This window comes from Entelurus aequoreus, linkage group LG04 (genome assembly GCF_033978785.1).
Source record: "Entelurus aequoreus isolate RoL-2023_Sb linkage group LG04, RoL_Eaeq_v1.1, whole genome shotgun sequence".
In the NCBI taxonomy this organism is placed as follows: domain Eukaryota; kingdom Metazoa; phylum Chordata; class Actinopteri; order Syngnathiformes; family Syngnathidae; genus Entelurus; species Entelurus aequoreus.
Genome location: NC_084734.1, coordinates 45,463,808 through 45,485,763, shown reverse-complemented (window position 1 = coordinate 45,485,763; position 21,956 = coordinate 45,463,808). Strand labels below are relative to the sequence as shown.

General features: G+C 39.6%; 1 protein-coding gene across 1 annotated transcript in view; it reads left to right on the top strand.

Annotated features, from left to right (window-relative positions):
- The window catches only part of LOC133648669 (uncharacterized), a 59,806-nt gene that overhangs the window by 17,021 nt on the left and 20,829 nt on the right, over window positions 1–21,956 (top strand). Inside the window, exons 3-14 of the mRNA XM_062044967.1 lie at window positions 8,087–8,275; window positions 9,022–9,162; window positions 9,914–10,015; window positions 10,121–10,355; window positions 12,329–12,425; window positions 12,500–12,613; window positions 12,688–12,816; window positions 16,900–17,001; window positions 17,082–17,403; window positions 19,561–19,729; window positions 20,612–20,813; window positions 21,136–21,263. Of these exons, the coding sequence (XP_061900951.1) occupies window positions 8,087–8,275; window positions 9,022–9,162; window positions 9,914–10,015; window positions 10,121–10,355; window positions 12,329–12,425; window positions 12,500–12,613; window positions 12,688–12,816; window positions 16,900–17,001; window positions 17,082–17,403; window positions 19,561–19,729; window positions 20,612–20,813; window positions 21,136–21,263 (1,930 nt within the window). The remainder of the gene's footprint in view (window positions 1–8,086; window positions 8,276–9,021; window positions 9,163–9,913; window positions 10,016–10,120; window positions 10,356–12,328; window positions 12,426–12,499; window positions 12,614–12,687; window positions 12,817–16,899; window positions 17,002–17,081; window positions 17,404–19,560; window positions 19,730–20,611; window positions 20,814–21,135; window positions 21,264–21,956) is intronic.

Genomic DNA, 21,956 nt, shown 5'->3' with positions numbered 1-21,956 from the left:
TGTGAATGTCCATTTTGCGTTCTCGACTCTCATTTTCAAGAGGATATAGTATCCGAGGTGGTTTAAAATACAAATCCGTGATCCACAATAGAAAAAGGAGAGAGTGTGGAATCCAATGAGCCAGCTTGTACCTAAGTTACGGTCAGAGCGAAAAAAGATATGTCTTTCACTGCATTCTAGTCCGTCACTCTAACGTTCCTCATCCACAAATCTTTCATCCTCGCTCAAATTAATGGGGTAATCGTCGCTTTCTCGGTCCGAATCGCTCTAGCTGCGTTGAAAACAATAGGAAAATATGAGGAAGTGAACAACTGACTACGTCACGCTACTTCCGGTAGGGGCAAGGCTTTTTTTTATCGGAGACCAAAAGTTGCGAACTTTATCGTCGTTGTTCTATACTAAATCCTTTCAGCAAAAATATGGCAATATCGCGAAATGATCAAGTATGACACATAGAATGGATCTGCTATCCCCGTTTAAATAAAAAAATGTCATTTCAGTAGGCTTTTAATATACGTCTCACAAATAGTCTTTTTGTTTTTACTCCAACAATTTGTTCCTTCTTTTTACGCCAGTCTGTTGAGTTTTTGTTACTCTTATTGAGTTAACAAAATGAACACAACTTGTCAAAAGGCATAAAAACAAAGAAATGGCACACATGAGTTGATGCATGAATCCTGTGCAGTGGAGGGCTCTGCCTTGCGCCCTGCTTTTTTGCCTGCAGGCGCCTAAATGAAGAGTTCATACACCGAGACATGGTTCGCACGCAGAGGCATATTTGGCTAGGCCTGGGCCGATATGCGATAAGTCAACTAACCGACGACAAATGAAAATTAAAGTTGATAAGTTTTCCAGCGCCGATAAATTGCCATGTGCATGCTTCAAGAGCATTCACGGTTTTCGTCACTTTTAGCCCATACGCACATTTGTACCATAGCAGAATGAAAAGAGCGGTAAAAATTACCGTATTTTTCGGACTATAAGTCGCAGTTTTTTCCCTAGTTTGGCCGGGGGTGCGACTTATACTCAGGAGTGACTTATGTGTGAAATTATTAACACATTACCGTAAAATATCAAATAATGTTATTTAGCTCATTCACGTAAGAGACTAGACCAGTGGTTCTTAACTTTGTTGGAGGTACCGAACCCCACCAGTTTCATATGCGCTTTCACCGAACCCTTCTTCAGTGAAAAATAAAATGTTGTTTTTTTTTTCAATTTCAAGACAAAGTTATGTTTTTGGTAACACTTTAGTATGGGGAACATATTGTAAGTAACAAAGACTTAATTTAGAGTTTTTTTGGACACTAGGGGAACATATTCTAAGTAACAAAGACTTAATTTAGAGTTATTTGGTTAGGGTTAGAGGGTTAGGGCCAGGGTTAGAGGGTTAGGCTTATAATGAGGCCATGCCGAATACGGCATTAATAAGTACTTAATAATGACTAGTTAAGAGCCAATATGTTACTAATTTGCATGTTAATAAGCAACTAATTAATGGTGAATATGTTCCCCATACTAAAGTGTTACCATGTTTTTTTACTGGTGCACAAAATGAACCGTGCATGAACATCACCTTGTTCAAACAACAAAACCAACACAGTGCATGAACTCACAACAAATTACACACCTGCAAATCAGTGTGACTTCTGCTGTTGCCGTATCCGTTATACGCCGATAGGGAGAAGTTTTATTTACACGATGAGTCGGGTGTGTCTTGACCTCCGCCGAACCCCTGAGCCCGACTCACAGAACCCCTAGGGTTCGATCGAACCCAGGTTAAGAACCACTGGACTAGACGTATATGATTTCATGGGATTTAGCGATTAGGAGTGACAGATTGTTTGGTAAACGTATAGCATGTTCTATATGTTATAGTTATTTGAATGACTCTTACCATAGTATGTTACGTTAACATACCAGGAACGTTCTCAGTTGGTTATTTATGCGTCATATAACATACACTTATTCAGCCTGTTGTTCACTATTCTTTATTTATTTTAAATTGCCTTTCAAATGTCTATTCTTGGTGTTGGGTTTTATCAAATGAATTTCCCCCAAAAATGCGACATATATATATGTTTTTTCCTTCTTTATTATGAATTTCGGCCGGTGCGACTTATACTCCGAAAAATACGGTGTATAGAAGGAGCTACGATTTGAGTAAAAATCGATTATTGATGCTTTTTTAATTTATGTGTATTGATGCAGTTTTACATTTGTTTTACTTTCACTAAATAAGCGTTTATCATTTGCAACTTTTAAAAACAGTGCATTTGTAATGAAAAACAGTTAAATTAAGTCCCATTACATTTATTAAACTAATGGAAATATGTGCAAACTGGAACATAAGTACCCTAAAATAAAGGAGCCGGTCGGATTTCTTAGTGAGGTGGCTTGCTGCAGTCAGCCAAATTTTAGTTTACTTTATTTTATTTACAATAAATAAGCTGAGATAGGCTCCAGCACCCCCCACGACCCCAAAAGGGAAAAGCGGTAGAACATGGATGGAAGTCGATTACTGACGTTTACTAATCGATTTTATAATCGTCCGTGACCGAATTGCGATGCATCTAAAAATATATTATTTGCCCCACCTCTAGTGAATGATATTGTCCTCACCAAGTGTCTTTGACTTTTTGTGCAGCGATGCGGGGCCGCTGGCTCGTTAAAATCACACCGTACAACTAGTTGGCATGTAGCAGCTAACATGGACAAAATGATCACAAAACCAAATGCTACTGTACCTGTGAGGGAATAATTCAGTTGAAACCTTTGGAACAACATGAACGTATCAACACCAATAAGCCAGTTTGCCGAATGTGTGCGACTACAACAAATCTCAAGATGTTTTGTTGCTTTTGGTGTAATTTTAATTTAGACAAATATCAGATAAAGTATATTTTATTGTTATTTGTTTGTTTTATTTTACTTGGAAATATAAATGTTTTCATTCCAATTACAATGTTAAAGTACACGAGAAAAACAAGTTTATTGCATTTGAAAGGATATACATGCATTATTATTATCATTATGTATTATCATTACATCACTGGCTGCGATGAGGTGGTGACTTGTCCAGGGTGTACCCCGCCTACCGCCCGAATGCAGCTGAGATAGGCTCCAGCACCCCCCGCAACCCCAAAAGGGACAAGCTGTAGAAAATGGATGGATGGATCATCACATCAATGGTTATTTTGGTCCCATAAAAATGACAAAAATATAGTTTATCTGCAATACTTTGTAGGTCAATATATTATCAAGCAACATTTGTGATCGGCCCAGGCCTACATTTGGCTTGATCTAGAAGTTTGTAAATCGAAAAGCACGGCAGCGCAGCTTAGTAGAAAGGAGCGCTCGTTATTACCACTAACTTACTCTCTAGCAGTGTGCGTGGGTTCCCTCTCCTCTCTAAATCCAAGTCCACAGCGAGTCCCTCTCTTTTTCCAGGATGGTTTGTCGGATTTTTGGCCCATATTCAGTGAGCAAAATAGACAAAATTTTGTGAATTGTGAGAAAAGAAACACATGCGTCCGTGCGTGTGCGTGTTTTTGTAAATGACCGTCCCTTTCCACCTTTGCGAAAGTCAGGCTCGTCAGGACATAATAAATGTTCAAGCCTTACACAGCTGGAAGTGCAGTCCAGAAGAACAAACTAAAGAAATATGACTAACACTAGCATAGAAGTTAAAACACAACATTTAAAAGGAGCAGCAACTCTAGCGACAGACTTGAGTTTCACTGACTGCTTGAGTTCACATTGTGGTGAGCAGTAATCCTGCCCTAAATGCGGTCTTGCAAGCAGGCAGAGAATGTCGTTGTGACTGAACTACGGTATTAGTCCTGACTGGGAGATTTTAATCAGAAAAAAACATTTTTATATCTAACAATGTTTGAATCAGCCTTTTTGTTTATGTGTTTGCTCTGAATGAACTTCTCTGATATAACGTGCTAAAAAAAAACTACTTTGTGGTCAAATCATTTTTCAGTTTGTGGATAAAAACATTTTGTTCCTGAAATAATCATTAAAGGTGTTTTGTGCTGGTACACATTATTTGACAGTACCTAAAATTCAAACTGCTTTTTAATGTACAAACCCCGTTTCCATATGAGTTGGGAAACTGTGTTAGATGTAAATATAAACGGAATACAATGATTTGCAAATCATTTTCAACCCATATTTAGTTGAATATGCTACAAAGACAACATATTTGATGTTCAAACTGATAACCTTTTTTTTTTTGCAAATAATCATTAACTTTAGAATTTGATGCCAGCAACACGTGACAAAGAAGTTGGGAAAGGTGGCAATAAATACTGATAAAGTTGAGGAATGCTCATCAAACACTTATTTGGAACATCCCACAGGTGAACAGGCAAATTGGGAACAGGTGGGTGCCATGATTGGGTATAAAAGTAGATTCCATGAAATGCTTAGTCATTCACAAACAAGGATGGGGTAAGGGTCACCACTTTGTCAACAAATGCATGAGCAAATTGTTGAACAGTTTAAGAAAAACCTTTCTCAACCAGCTATTGCAAGGAATTTAGGGATTTCACCATCTACGGTCCGTAATATCATCAAAGGGTACAGAAAATCTGGAGAAATCACTGCACGTAAGCAGCTAAGCCCGTGACCTTCGATCCCTCAGGCTGTACTGCATCAACAAGCGACATCAGTGTGTAAAGGATATCACCACATGGGCTCAGGAACACTTCAGAAACCCACTGTCAGTAACTACAGTTGGTCGCTACATCTGTAAGTGCAAGTTAAAACTCTCCTATGCAAGGCGAAAACCGTTTATCAACAACACCCAGAAACGCCGTCGGCTTCGCTGGGCCTGAGCTCATCTAAGATGGACTGATACAAAGTGGAAAAGTGTTCTGTGGTCTGACGAGTCCACATTTCAAATTGTTTTTGGAAACTGTGGACGTCGTGTCCTCCGGACCAAAGAGGAAAAGAACCATCCGGATTGTTATAGGCGCAGTTGAAAAGCCAGCATCTGTGATGGTATGGGGGTGTATTAGTGCCCAAGACATGGGTAACTTACACATCTGTGAAGGCGCCATTAATGCTGAAAGCAACGTTACCATGGACGCCCCTGCTTATTTCAGCAAGACAATGCCAAGCCACGTGTTACTTCAACGTGGCTTCATAGTAAAAGAGTGCGGGTACTAGACTGGCCTGCCTGTAGTCCAGACCTGTCTTCCATTGAAAATGTGTGGCGCATTATGAAGCCTAAAATACCACAACGGAGACCCCCGGACTGTTGAACAACTTAAGCTGTACATCAAGCAAGAATGGGAAAGAATTCCACCTGAGAAGCTTCAAAAATGTGTCTCCTCAGTTCCCAAACGTTTACTGAGTGTTGTTAAAAGGAAAGGCCATGTAGCACAGTGGTGAACATGCCCTTTCCCAACTACTTTGGCACGTGTTGCAGCCATGAAATTCTAAGTTAATTATTATTTGCAAAAAAAAATAAAGTTTATGAGTTTGAACATCAAATACAGTATCTTGTCTTTGTAGTGCATTCAATTGAATATGGGTTGAAAAGGATTTGCAAATCATTGTATTCCGTTTATATTTACATCTAACACAATTTCCCAACTCATATGGAAAAGGGGTTTGTATTTTCATTACATTTAAGATACAGAATTTGAGATTTTAAAAAGCGCCAAAATCTGGGTCACCGTTTGCAAAACCAATGGTGAGAAGCACTGATGTATACAAGTAATCAAAGAATACAAATAATAATTTACCAAATGCATTACCGAATTCCCCCGGCCCCCAAAATGTCTGTTACAAGATACTGCAGTAGGTAAACAGTAGCGATGCAACGTTACACTATGTAATCCAACTTTAATAAAAAATATTCAAAAATCGGGATATTAATCGAGATCGAACAATATGAAAAAATTATTATTTATTAATATTTTTTGCCATTTCGCCCAGCCCTATGACATCCCCAAAATGATGTCCAGCGGCCCACAAAAGGAATGAATGAATAAAACGTTCCTACACCGTACCATGTATCAATATATTACAGTATCAAAAACAGCATGAGCACATTCAACAATATCCAAGATTATTTTGGTCACGATAACAGTGATATACCATTTTCATATCTTTACATTCCTATTGAAAATATTGTATGTAATTAAAGGGACTGAGGTAGTAATAGGTTAAATATTGAATTGATATTGTTCCACCACCGTCTGGTATTTTTGTCTGATTATAATTGTGGTCAAAATTTGAATCATTCAACGAGTTAGAAAATTTTAAGTATTGGTATCACCAATACTGCTCCTGGAACTACTTGGTATTCATTGGATTAATACCCAGAATTAATGTGAAATAGCCAAACAGAAGAAAAATAAGTGCTTATTACATTTGAACAGTAGTGTATATATAAATGTGTTATTGCAGAAAGTAACCATCTTTTAACAGTAAATCAGCTAGTAGAATAGATTTGATAAAATAATATGAGCAGAAGTAGTATGCAAATCTTAGATTTAAATCTTCTGTGCGCTTTATTAAAAGCAATGCACAAGCTATGAAGGCAAACTCCATGGCCAAAGACTTTCAGCAGAATAATGTGTAAGAATTCTTGAAAGAAGTTAAGGTTTTTTCAATCCCTATATGACATAAAATTTAAGTGTAGTCATGATTGCTAAAACCCATGGTGGATCAGAAGCAAGATTTTCCTTCATTTTTTATGGGTGGCCAACTGCTTAAAGTGTTGAACAAAGTGAAATATTTGGGTCACATCATCAGCAATGATTTATGTGATGACAATGACTGTTGTGAATTGTATGCACAAGCCAGTATGCTGGCATGCACATTCCATATGTGTACAGATGTTAATAGCCCATTTTATAGCCTACTCTACTCCTCTATACAGCCTAATTGTGCAGTTACAGCAAAGCCAAATAGAAAAAGTTTCAGGTGGCATAAGATGGACATGAGCCACTCATATGTTTGTAACTTGTAATGTTCCTACCTTCCATGCTGTGTTGAAGAATGTTATGTATAAATGTATGCTGCCATTGACTGACTCAAAAATATGATCATGGCCTTGATTAATCTTGCCCAAAGTGTATTCTTCTTGTTTCTGGAAAAATTTATTTAAATCCTTCCACCCATACATCCATTTTCTACCGCTTGTCCCTCTCAGGTTTGTGGGGGTGCTGGAGCCTTTCCCAGCTGCTCGGGCGGAAGGCGGGGTACACCCTGGACAAGTTACCACTTATTGCAGGGCCAACACAGATAGACAGTCAACATTCACACTCACATTCACACTAGGACCAATTTTAGTGCTGCCAATCAACCTATCCCCAGGTGCATGTCTTTGGAGGTGGGAGGAAGCCGGAGTACCTGGAGGGAACACACGCAGTCACAGGGAGAACATGCAAACTCCACACAGAAAGACCCCGAGCCCGGGGATCGAATTTTAATTTTAATTATATGTATATGATACAATGAGAAATTATGCAATATGTTACCACATGCGTCCGCAGTCAAATTAGGAGCCTTTGTAACATGTTTTGAAATGATACTATTATCATTTATATGCCAAGTTGGCCCTGCGATGAGTTGGTGACTTGTCTCCAGGGTGTACCCTGCCTTTCCGCCCTTGTGCAGCTACGTTAGGCTTCAGCCCCCGCAACCCCGAGAGGGACAAGCGGTAGAAAATGGATGGATGGATTATGTGTTGTAGGTTTTTGTTTCTTGTAATGTCAGCATGTCATGACATATGTTGAAAAAATGTGTTATATTTTCTAAAAACAACAAAAAAAACTGAAAGAGTGGTGTAAAAGTCGCACTGCACTGTCGTTATCAGGACAGCTGATTCTTCCACGTCCCATAGCAGGTCGTGGCCAGCCAGGTGACAAAACTAGACTGGTTGGCGTGGCTCCCTGGTTATTATTTATTAGCCTGCGGGAGAAGCAATTGCAACAAATGGTTGACTTTTCTTTTGACTTATAATCCAATTTGTTGGTGTAAAATTTCTCAAACCTACCTCACCTAGCATAAATGTGTATCTTGTTTTAGATATATTTGTTGATTAATTTTCATTGTCTCCCAGCCCTCTGAGGACCAAATCGGCGTACCGTGAGCAAGAGTCCCATCCGGACCTGAAGCCCATTACCTTCCCCGCCACCCCAAATGACAAGCATGTCGCTAGGTGTATGAAGGGCCTCCAAGTCTTGGGGCACCTTGTGCTTGCACCTAAACGTCCACTCGTTGAAGTCATAGTAAAACAGGTTGAGCAAAGGTATGCTTTTATTTTCGCCAAAAGTGTAGTTCTGATTTGTATTGTTTTCTCTCATGACAGCTGTTTAATATACATACATACAATCTGATGATTATTGTGTACATGTAAACTTGCAACTTGATATTGGTCCGATATCCTCACAAAACTATTATTGGATGATGACTTGCATCTAAAATGTCCAATATGAGTTCCGATACAAGCATTCCTGCACTCTGTTTACTTGTGCAAAGCTGGACAGCCAGCTAAGAACACAAGTTTGATCTTTCCTTACATTTTAATAAAGTCAATTACAAAACATAAACATGCCAGGTTATAGACACACAAGCAATAAGTGTCCTTAATTAAACAATATTGCAGTCAACACGACATTTGTCAATATAAACAAGTATCAAATAATTATTGTTGCATTTTACTTACAGATGCAGTCTCCAAGGCAGAAACGTATATCAAAGTATCCTGTAACAAATTTGTTTGCATCATTCAACCTCCTGCGTCTTGCCCTTATTTAATGAATTATGACACAAATATACAAACAAATACACAAATTAACAGTCTACTTCAAAAGCAAATGTCTGTCATAAGGTTAGTGTTTTTCATACAATTGTTATGAGTAATTTTACTCGGCCAAACATTTTCTAACATTTCACACTACAAAATAATAAAAGCATTTACTCAAACATACCTCATCTAGCATTAACATATTTTGATTTAGATATATTTGTTGATTCGTTTTTATCGTCTCACAGCCCTCTGAGGACCGAATCGGTGTACCGTGACCAAGAGTCCAAACTGGATCTGAAGCCCATCACCTTCCCCGCCACCGAGGACCTTGTGCCGGCACCAAAACGTCCACTGGTTGAAGTCGAAGAAAAACAGTCTAAGCAAAGGTATGCTTTATTGTTTTGCTTTTAATTTCTCCAAAAGTGTCGTTCCGACTTGTATTGTTTTTCCCCCTCATAAACGCTGTTTAATTTGCATACATACAATCTGATTGTAATTGTGTACATGTAAAGTAAGTGCATCTTTATAAAGAATGTGTTCTTTGGTGTTAATCTGGATAAGGCTTTAGATCCATGCCTTTTTGCTGAATTTTAAATGTTGTCAACTTTTTTTTTTTTTTATCAGCTTCCAACATAATCTAAATAAAAACATTTTTTTGAAATTGTATCAAAATATTACATTGCAGGATTAGGTTAATGCTGGGAAAAAATGATGATGTAGGCAGTTGTTTGTTGTAATATTAGCATATCTGGATGTACTGCATATTTGATTTGATAGAAAAACCAAGTGTGAAATATTAGCAATAAAACACACTTAAATGAGGTTCATCACACACTGTTATTTTACAATAAAACTCCTACTGCATTGTTATCACAACAGCTGATTCTTCGTCTTCGCTCTACCCGTCCTCTAGCGAGTCAAGTTGACGTCACTGCACTCACTGGCTGGCGCAGCTCAATGGTTAATATTTATTAGCTCACAGGGGAAGCGATTACAATAATAACCTTTCATTTGAGTTATGGTCCATTTGTTGATGGGCAGCAATATGAATGGAAAACACCTTTTCTTAAACCCATCTCATCTATCATGAGCATATCTTGTTTTAGATGCATTTGTTGATTTATTTTTGTCTCACAGCCATCCGAGCATCGAATTGGCATACCTCACCGCTAAGCAAGAGTCCAAAAGACTGAAGCCCATCAACTTCACCCCCACCACAAAAGACGAGCATGTTCCCGGGTGTGTGACGGGCGGTCACACTTTGGCGGACCTTGTACTCTCACCAAAGTGTCCACTTGCTAAAATCCAAAAATGTAATGTGGGTGATGATTATGTGTCACACAGCAAGCAGCCACACACTGAAGTCACACCAAAAACACTCTCATCATCATCATCTGCATCCAGCCGGAGATCCCTGCAAGGGTACGGCAAAAGGAAGAAGAGGCCCTGGCTGAGATTCCATAAAGGGTGGAAAAGAACACCCTCCCTTGCTGAAGACCCTAGCCCACCATTAGGCGTTGCTACACAACCAGAGCTGGATGAAGTGGAGGGCCTGACCTTTGCATCATTCGCCACAAGGGTCAGAGTTGACATATATTGTTTTTCTGTACTTTTCTCTCCAAAACTATATTTATATTTAGAAATGTATCCATGGTTAAATGTTGTCATCCTAATTATTATTTTAAGCCTTTTATTTTAAACGGACATAAAACACTATTATATTTCCTTTTGCATATCCCTCAAAAATGACTAAAATGCATACGCGATAAGAATGAATATATCACGATATACAGATTGGTATGTAATTGGTAGTAGGTAAACTGTTTACAAAGCCTTCTAATTTAGCTACTGACAATTTGCTGTTAATATCTGGTGACTTTCTGTTGTAAAATGTTTCTAGCTACACTTCTTTTTAAATGTAATAAGCACTTATTCTGTTGTTTGGATACCTAACATTAGTTTTGGATGATACTACAAATTTGGGTATCAATCCAATACCAAGTAGTTAAAGGGGCTGATACTGATACTTAACATTTTCAACATCATTGATTGATTACATTTTGAATAACAATTTAAATCAGACAAAAACACAGGATGAGGATGGCGGTGTAACAATATCAATTAAATATTGAAATGATTTCCTACTATTGGCTCCTCCTGCCTGAGTTTGTAAACAATAACTAAAAATATATAATTAAAAATATATTTATCTAACCATTGTAGTATCGAGCATATACTGATTCTGTACTTTGTATCGTTACTGTTATTTGTATCGATCCGCTCACATCTGTTGACGTCAAGCTTGCGGTTAGCATATCCTACGGTGTGTAATATCGCATGTTTAGCTATTCCTTGTCTTTCAGTAATAATAAATCTTGTAAGAAACATACTTTATTAGCCGCCAAGGATTACTGACTTAGAAGTTGCTTTGCCCTGTAGGGGAACCTTTGCAGCCAGCAAGAATGCTTGTTTGTTCACTTATCGCTGTCAAATTGGGGGCACACAGCTAGAGTATGTTATCAACATGCATTAACGTTCTAGAATATGTTATCAACATGCATGAACGTTTTACTTCAAAAGCATATGTCTGTCATAAGATTAGTGTTTTTCATACCTACCATTGTTCTCTGTTGGACTAATTTCACTTATCAAACCTTTTCTAACATTCCACACTACAAAATAAAAGTACCATATGTATGATTCCTGCTGATAGCGTGTCAGATTAATGTCAGCATTGGCCAGCACTTAAGGCTCCAATATCGGTTAAGTGGAAAAAGTCGTATTGGGACACCCCTAATTAGAATGATAATATTGAAAGCTCTATCATCCACCAAATTTGTATTATTTATTTTGCATATCGTCCAGGGAACACCATTTTTTTGTCCCTCTGAATAAAGTACTGACAGACTTTAGACTTTTAGTACAATGCATGCCATATTTCCTAGTCTTTTTATTCTTTTTATTTCCCCTTGTTTGTAATGGCTCTGTATGTAACGGATGCCAGCTAGCGTAGCTTTGTGACATTGCATTAAATGCGCCTCACTCCTCGATGCCCTAACCCTAAAAGCTGCGCCGGTCAATGCATTCAGATTGATGGTTTTACTGGTCTTGCCTGACTTTTTAATAAGTAGGGATGTGTGGTTGGGGATGGAGGCATGGCGTGTGATGGGCATGTGCCTGTGTTTCTTTGTACTTCTGCTACTAGGTTGAAGCGATAGTTTGAGCACTGGCGCCACCTAACTGGAGGCTTGCATATCACTCAAGCATGATTAAAGACACACCCACTGAAAATCCTCCTAACACCTCACCATGTCATATGCATTGTGTGTTTAAAAATGTTTGTTTTTATTATAACATGTTTATTTGGCGCGGTGTTGTACCCTAGTGGGTTGGGTGGGTGACTGCTTTGCCCTAGGGGTCCTTGGTAGTACAAATTTCTTGGTTAACTAAACCCACAAGGGCTACCCTGCAGCATCCTTCTGTGTTGCTTGCTTCTTTATCATTGTCATCATAGTTCATATTTTGATGGTGTGTTTAAACATTTTGTAACAGGAAGAACTGGAGAGTCATGTCCAATTTTTGCCTGTCAAAATCGCCTCGTCACTACCACCAGAACCTTCAACAACTCCCATAAGACTGACAGAGAGTGGTAAGAGTCCTGTAACAACCCAACAGCTGTTTTGTATTTTAAAGTGTTTTCTTGATGCCTTTGGGATGTTTCAGAGGAGCTGATTCCAGAAACACTTGAGGAAAGGATTTGTCGCCTGGAGGCCATTTTACTGAAGGACCTCCTTGTTGTCAAACACAGACAGGTGATCCACCCTGTCCTGCAGGAGGGTGAGTGGACACACACTTTTGACAACAAATTCTTACATTTAAGCAAATCTTAATACTTGGTGTGTTTTATTTAGTGGGCTTGAAGTTGAGCTCCCTTGACCCCTTCAAGTCCATTGACCTGCGTTATCTTGGGGTTTGCCTGCCGCTGCCTCCCTTGGAGCTGGCAACAAAAGACAACAGGCGCACCTCTTTGGGCAATGACAGTAAGTGACGCTCATCTGTGGCAGCGTTCTCTTGTTATAAGAATAAACAACTAAATGCTAGGGGTATCCTGATACAACCTTTTCACTTTCGATACGATAACGATATTGGAGCATTGAGTATTTGCAGATATCGATATTGAGCCAATACAATAATTGCACAAATCATACAAACTTTTATTTTGTAGTCTGGAATGTTATAGAAGGCTTAAACAAGTGAAATTACCCAAAAAGAGAACAATGCCTAGGTAGATGTGGTAATTGTTGTAAAGGTAATTGCTTTTGTTTTTTTTGGCTACACCTAGTAGCCACAATAATTAACTTAAAGGGAAACTGCACTTTTTGGGTCTTTTGTCTATTGGTCTCAATCATGACAGATAACACAGGTGTGATGTTTTTTTTTGCATTCTAAAGATAAAAAAACACTAAAATATACATTTAATAGGATTCCCGTGTTACCTTCAAAACCCTCTAAAACAGCTTCAGAAACCTCTTTCAACATTGTATTTCTTGTAATCCATCGCGTGACTTCTTCCCAGGAGTGAAAAAAAGTGGTGGTCAACCAAGCTGTACACCAAGCAGCGCGCAAACTATCTGAGTACTTGAGGGGCATAGATCTTCCTGCAAATAGCAGATACGAGCAAAAAATCTTAACTATGCAATTGAACAGATTCCTATATTTTATCCCAAAAATATTTGTCGAGTGATATCAAGGATTATCGTCGGTAGAGTTTGCAGACATATCAAACTATTGTGCTCCAGGCGTCATTCTACACGACAAAACAGGTAAAAGCTTGGAAAAGCATGTAGGACTACAACTTCTTTTTGTGTCCCCCCTGGGTCAAGGAAATGTGTATCAAGATTCTACTAGATAAATATACATCATTTTTGCTCGGGTATGGTTGCATTTTCAAGATTCAACGTCCATGTAAAAAAAACAACCTGTAACGATGTAGCACCTGACAGCTGACACCAGTGACTGCATATCCATTTAACAAACTAACAATTACTGAATCATCACCAGATTTTTGTCCTGTTGTCATATGTACTTTGACACAATGGTGTACAAAACAAACAAAAGGGGAGACGTAGAAATACCTTTCCTGACAAAGTATCATTTATTCTGACTTTCTGGTTTCTGTTTGTTAAAAAATAAAATACAAACAGTATCAAGATAATACTTAAATGGGAAATACTAAACGTTAAAAGTATATCAAACAAACCTTTAACGAAGTGGTCACTGCAAACTTATGCGTTCTTCGACTCTGCTCCCTTTGACTGGAGTGCGTGCCACTTTTCTCGTCGTCTTTCGTAAAATCTTGCACACTTCCGCTCTCCTTGATTACCTTTTAAAGGCCTACTGAAATGATTTTTTTTTATTTAAACGGGAATAGCAGATCCATTCTATGTGTCATACTTGATAATTTCGCGATATTGCCATATTTTTGCTGAAAGGATTTAGTAGAGAAAATCGACGATAAAGTTTGCAACTTTTGCTCGCTGATAAAAAAAAGCCTTGCCTGTACCGGAAGTAGCGAGACGTCACAGGAGCTAGTATTCCTCACAATTCCCCATTGTTTACAATGGAGCGAGAGAGATTCGGACCGAGAAAGTGACGATTACCCCATTAATTTGAGCGAGGATGAAAGATTCGTAGATGAGGAACGTTACAGTGAAGGACTTGAGAGGCAGTGATGGACGTATCTTTTTTCGCTCTGACCGTAACTTAGGTACAAGCTGGCTCATTGGATTCCACACTCTCCTTTTTCTATTGTGGATCACGGATTTGTATTTTAAACCACCTCGGATACTATATCCTCTTGAAAATGAGAGTCGAGAACGCGAAATGGACATTCAGTGCCTTTTATCTCCACGACAATACATCGGCGAAATGCTTTAGCTACGAGCTAACGTGATAGCATCGTGCTTTAACTGCATATAGAAACAAAAAAAATAAACCCCTGACTGGAAGGATAGATAGAAAATCAACAATACTATTAAACCGTGGACATGTAAATACACGGTTAATGCTTTCCAGGCTGGCGAAGGTTAACAATGCTGTGCTAACGACGCCATTGAAGCTAACTTAGCAACCGGACCGCACAGAGCTATGCTAAAAACATTAGCTCTCCACCTACGCCATCAACACCCGTGCTCACCTGCGTTCCAGCAATCGGCAGAAGGACGAAGGACTTCACACAATGCGTTTGGCGGCCCGGAGACGTAGGAAGTCAAGGTGAGGTCGGCGGCTAGCGCGTCTGCTCTCCAACAAAGTCCTGCTGGTTGTGTTGCTGTAGTCCGCTGCTAATACACCGATCCCACCTACAACTGTCTTCTTTGCAGCCTTCATTGTTCATTAAACAAATTGCAAAAGATGTCCAGAATACTGTGGAATTATGAAATGAAAACAGAGCTTTTTGTATAGGATTCTACGGGGTACCATAACTTCCGTTAAACTGACTTCGTCACGCGCATACGTCATCATACCGCGACGTTTCAGCCGGATATTTCCCGGGAAATTTTAAATGTCACTTTATAAGTGACATGGCATGTGTTGCAATGTTAAGATTTCATCATTGATATATAAACTATCAGACTGCGTGGTCGGTAGTAGTGGGTTTCAGTAGGCCTTTAAGGAACTCTGAATAAACGTTTATCCTTTTCGCGATTTGAATACCGTAGTTCGTACAGCCAAAAACAACGCAGGCATAGGGGCGTTTCTCTTTGAGAAAGGTTAATGGTGCCTAGTACCCATTGAGAACAGACACTGGCTTGACCACCACACATTTTTAATGAGCTGGACGTGAGACGGACATGACAGCATGTAAATCCAAGCAATATACATTCTGTAAGTATCTTTCTAATGTAGTAACATACACATCCATAACAATATGTTATATGTACAATATTTACCATATTTTGGTTGGTTTCTTTCCTTGGCCCATTTATTTCAGTCCCCATAGCAACGTACTTCCTACTTTCGGCAACAAACGTGTGTTTTCCGACAACAAGAGTGTGTGTTTGCCAATCATTGCAGACAACAAACAACTATTTTTTTTACAAATGAGTATTCGCAATCTTATCATTTGAACGAACCACAAAGAGAGGGTGAAAGGTTAGAGCAGACGGAAGCCGAGAGGGTCATAACCGGCAGGTCTTGTTGTAAATGAGTAGCTTGCCAAGCTACGCCAACAAAAGGGAGAGCTTTTGCTGCAATGAGTGGCACACAATGTTATAATGGATGGAAAGGCATTTTGTATTTGGCGAGGAGGACACTGCTCAAAAAAACTGCATCACAACAGAAGACAAACTGTTTGCGCTTACAAATCCTGCATTGGTAGAAACTTTTTTCCACCTACCCAAAATCAACTTGCAACGTCCTCTGCCAGCTTGATTAAACGGACAACTGTCCATCGAGTGAGTCACTATAATATTGATCATGATACATACAGGGTTGGCACGTGTGACCTCGGAACATGCTTTTCTTCTGCACCAGAAGCGTATATAGCACTTGCCTTCACTGTAACCACGGTGGGAGACGAGGAAAAACCAGTGTGTTATTTCCTTTGTTAGTAACCTTACAATGTTATGCAGGGATATAGTTATAACAATTTAATTTAAAAAATATACTACTTATAGTCACAGTGGAAAGTAGGGGGGGGGGCTGAAATATTTTCTTCTTCCAAGGGAGTGCGCAACACAAAATATTTCAGAAGCACTGATATACTGTAAGGACACGTATTACATACTGTATATCTAGCTTTTGTGCTATTGTGTGCTTAGCTGTTATGTAGCTGCGATCTCCTAGTTGCCTATAGCCTACCAACCTTGTGTGTTTATTGGAGAACATTCAGATGTTAACTGGCTGTCAGTTTTACAAGTAAATGCACCGCATGACTGCTTTTATTTGAGCTCTTATATATGAAATGTTGTTTTGCTGGTGCTAAACCCGTATCCGATATCAATATTGGATCAGTTCACCACAACTAAATGCTGTTTGTGCAGCACGTCATGCTTGTGTACTTTGTACAGCGCGTCATGCTTCTCTGCTTTTTACGGCGTTGTGAATGTGTGATTCTTGTGCAGGTGAGGGATTGCCTTTCATCTCCAGAACAGGAAAGACGAGTGACATGACCAAAATAAAGGGTTGGAAAAACAAGTTCTTTCACAGCAAGCAGACAAACAATGGTGAGGCTGCCTCTTTTTCTTAAAACTTGCAATGAATCGCTAACAAATATGGCTTCACTTGATTTATTTGGTTTATTCAGGATCACAAAAGAATCTCTCAGCATTCTGCAGCAACATGCTGGATGAGTATCTGGAGAGCGAAGCTCAGCAAATCAGTGAGCGCGCTGCCGCTTTCTCCACCAGCCCCGAAGCGTCTTCCGTGGCGTATCAGCTGCCAACGAAGGGCTCCAGCTACGTAAAAACGCTGGACAGCGCGCTGCAGCAGCGCAAGACTGTCTTGGGCGTCAATAAGCCCTGCCCGCTTTCCTTCAAGCCTTTTTTACACGCTGCCTTGATGGCACCGGCTCCTACGCTGGCGGGAGATGCTTGCAGGACTGCAAACACTGTTTCTGATCCACAAAGGTAACAAATTGATAGCTTTTTCCTACTGTTGTTGCTGTCTTGTTAAAACTTTAAATATCAACGTTTTACCTTAATGGCAAATTACTTTGTTTTTCACCCCAAACATTTTACATAAGTTGATAATTGTAGGTGTCTGGAACAAATTAATTTCATTTACATTGTTTTTTATGGGAGAATTTGCTTGAATTTTCATCTGACCTTTTGGAACGGATAACTAAGGATAAGGACTAAGGATGTAATAATATTTAAACATCATGCTAAGTTATTAGCCTGTTAGCTGAATAAAAGCTAAATTATCAAACTTACAGTTCCCACGTCTGTAGCTGACCAAGAGTTGGCAGAGCTCCAGGCTACATATTAAAATTTGTAGCGAAGCCTGCGGAGGTTTTTTTCCCTCAAAAGCGAGCATTTGAGCGCCTCGCCTCGTCTCTCAAAAGTGGAGCAAAAAGTGAGGGTGGTGGCAGATTTCTATCACTACTTGGTTTTCATACTCCGGTTCCAGGGACACATATAATTTTACATCAGGGGTCCCCAACAATTTTTCCACCAGGGGCCGGCTTAATGTATGCATTATTTTCACAGACCGGCTTTCCAGATGGCAGATAAAAACGGAAAAAAAAGAGCATGAAAAATCAACTCACCATAACGCTGAAGAAGCGGTAGCCCTGGGTGTGTTTCTTTGTGAAGAGATGGTCCCCGGCACGTTGATGGCATTAAATGTACTTTATATAATAGTATTTCTTAACCATAGGGCTGGGGCCCAGTGTTGGCCGGCGAGAGCCCCCTAGGATGTAATATCTGTTTTTTCAGCTGTGGTCCGCATAGGCCACAGCGGTACATAGTTGTAATACACTTTTCTACCACTTGTGGCAGTAATGACAATATAAAACAAACAGAAGAAGTCTGGCGCTAATGTCATAGAGACATTTCTTCAGTGCAAAATTATCACTAAAGTGGTGAAGCTGTATTTTAATTTGCACTTTAATTTTATTCACAGTTTAGTTAAACATCCATCCATCCATTTTCTACCACTTGTCCCTTTTGGGATCGTGGGGCGTGCTGGAGCCTATCTCAGCTGCCTTTGGGTGGTAGGCAGGGTACACCCTGGACAAATACTTATATTATTAATTTTAGCACAACATAAACATATTGTATGTAAATATATTGTTTATTTGGTTAGTACTTCTTTTTCTAATCAGTCTGACCTAACCCTAAGGCTTATTTGTTCAATTATTAATAATTTTTGTGAGTAACACATGCTTTTATATCATTTTACAAGGTACTAACTGTAAGTAGGTTAGATATTTTATTTCATTGAATATGATCAGAATCAAGAGTAAGATTACTAATTCATTGTTAATATTGGAGTGGTCCCCGGGTCCGTCTGCCTACAATCTGGCACATAAAAATGTTATATGTTCATTGATGTGCTTTAATGTACGATAACAAATGGCGACTTCCTATCAGGAGTTATAATATACACCTATTAACAAGCTTATTGGTGTGTTTAGTGGGACAAGCAAAAGTTAAATTGAATAAAATGCGGTAGTTTATAAATTAATTAATGTTTCTGTGCGGCCCAGTAGCAAATGTGTCACGGACCAGTTCCGGTCCCCGAACCGGTGGTTGGGGGCCACCGTTTTACATCACACTCTTTTATAATAGGGCACATTTAATTCAGCTATCCATCCATTTCTGCCGCTTGTCCGTCTCAGGGTCATGGGTGTAGCTGAAGCCTATCCCAGCTGCATTTGGGCGGAATGCGGGGTACACCCTGGACAAGTCACCACCTAATCGCAGGGCCAACACAGATAGACAGGCAACATTCACACACTAGGGCCAATTTAGTGTTGCAAATCAGCCTTTCCCCAGGTGCATGTCTTTGGTGGTGGGAGGAAGCCGGAGTACCCGGTGGGAACCCACGCAGTCAGGGGGAGAACATGCAAACTCCACACAGAAAGACCCCGGCCCAGGGATCGAACCCAGGACTTTTTATTGTGAAGCAACAGCACTTACACCTGTGCCGCAGTGCTGCCTGGCACATTTAATACACAATGGAAACTGTATATATTTAGCATATGATATGTATTTCTCATTAAATTGCAATGCACATGAGTATCGTTAAATAATTGACCTTTTATGTTCTCCTTTCCTCAGCTCTACCCACCAGTCTCTGCTGCGCTCCAGCTTGTACGCACCTTTGTTTGACCAGATTGAATCCAAACTGATAAAGATGGAGGCGCAGGCTGTCAACCAGGGATGGGAGAGAACACGGGTGAAGTCACGGAGGATGTCGACTGCTCTCTCTGTCATGTTGACTAAAAAGGTAATAAACATTGTGTCCAGTTGAAATTGCTTGATAGTGTCAGTAAAGAAGTGAGCATTATTATTTTTGTATAGGCACAATATTTCACGGAGTGGTTAGACCTGGGCCGATAGTCAATAAATCAATTAATTGAACAATTAATTAACTTTGTTTTTTCGTTGTCTCTCGCTTTCAAACAGGGTACACAAGTGTTAATTCACCCTGCGCATCGCTCTCAGCACAGTGCTTTGGTTTAATAGCAAAATTTAATGAACGGGATGAGTCCTCCTGTCACTCATTCCCAATCTTTGTCTCAGTGGGCAGAGGCGGGATCACTAGCGTACACACAAAAAAAGCATGCACAGAACCTCGCTAATTGCAACTCACTAGTGACAAGCACTGCAGGGTAAAAAGATGATTGCAAAGCCAAATGTCCAGTGTGGGAATATTTCGGCTTTAAACCAGTAAGCAGGATGAGCGCATCAACACGGACTAACGAGCAAGTATGTCCAATTTGTTGGAAAGTGATGGCAAGAACAACCAAACAAACCACCCGATCCAGTTTTTTCATCTGGGGAAAAAACTGCACTCCAAGATGTTCAATATTTATTAAAGTGCAATTTTTGCTAACAGAGATTTAGAGTCAATTTAATTTGTATTGTTTGTTCAGTTATTTAGGATAATTAAAACTTCTTGACCTTCAAATTACAATGGTTAAAAAAACTGAGAAATCAAAGTTTATTACTTTGCATTATTTTTATTATTATATATTATGATTACATTAGGGCCTAAAATATATCGTCCAGGAAAAAGTATTATCATCATTTATGCAGCTTCAATCATGGTAATAAACCTTCCAGAAACCACTTTGAGACTCTCCTCTCCTCTCCTGTTTTTAATCAGACGCCGCATGACCCGGCTCAGCATGGATCTCCCCCGTACCTGGACCACAGTGCCTTTAGACCGGTATGCGGCAAGGAATACTGCAGGCTGGGCTGCGTGTGCCATAGCCTCAATTGTCCCGCAAGAGACGCTCCCCACTGCCAGCGACTTGAATGCATGTTTAATTGCACCTGCTCAGAAGAAAACGATGAAGCGACTAAATGTAAGATCATCCATCAACTGCACATGATCAATGAGGTGTCATTAGAAATTGTATAATAACTCCCGTTAATGAGATGCTGTCTCTGAATTACTTTCAAGAATGTCACTAAAACTTTAAAAGTGTGCCCTATAGTGCACATAGAGAACAACAGAGCGCTCTGCTGTTTTAAGGACCTACTGCAAAAAACACAAGTCAAAGATCCTTTGTATGACAGGGCTCCGGCGTTTTTAGTGATGCATTGACTATTATCTTTACTTTTTCTGACACCGTATATATCTGCCAAAACAATCACACTGATTTTTTTTTTTTGTCTTTCCACCAGCAAGTTCCAGTAAACTATGGATTCACGATATTTATGACACAGAGCCAGATCTGTTTTTTGCTCCAGAAAATGTCATTGCACCATTTCCAAAGGGCCCGAAAGCATGCAGTGCTTTTCTGCAGGAACAGGTAAAAACTCCACATGACAATTTTATTTTCATTTATTCCCTTTGTTTCATTTCATTTTTCTCCCCCTTTCTTTTATCTCTGCATGAGGTATCGTATTCTCTAGTTTGTCTCATTATTAGAAATGCCTAATGTTTCCCATGCTTTGATCATCAAAAATAAATGTAGTGGTACCTGTTACACCCTCGCTAATGAACACATTGTAATGGGACTGTGAACGCAGCATGTTGTTACAGCTTCGAACAGTAGGTGGCATCATAACTCGGCTTCATAACACGCCTCGTAAGTGCCTTGTCTGCTGTTGTAGCTGAACGACCTGGTTTAGGATGTCATCGTTAAGCCATTTTTCCGAAAATACGCAAACACAACATTCTCTCATATTCTGTTGGGTGGATGTCAGAAGTTGAACATGGTCACATTTGTTGGAGCAACAATTGTTCAGGATTGCTGATTAAATAGCCAATAGTTTAGCCCTAGATTCCGCAGTGTTTTCTGGTTTCTCTCACGATGCCTGCAGCGCACAGTGGCGGTCGAAACGTCATGCCGCCTCTGCTCACCGCTACACTGCACCACAGAGAAATTGCAGTCCTGTGGAAAACACTGATGGTTAGAGGTGTGAATCTTTGGGCACCTCTCGATTCAATTGCAATTATGATTTTAGGGGCTACCATTCAATTATAGATAATGTTGTATATT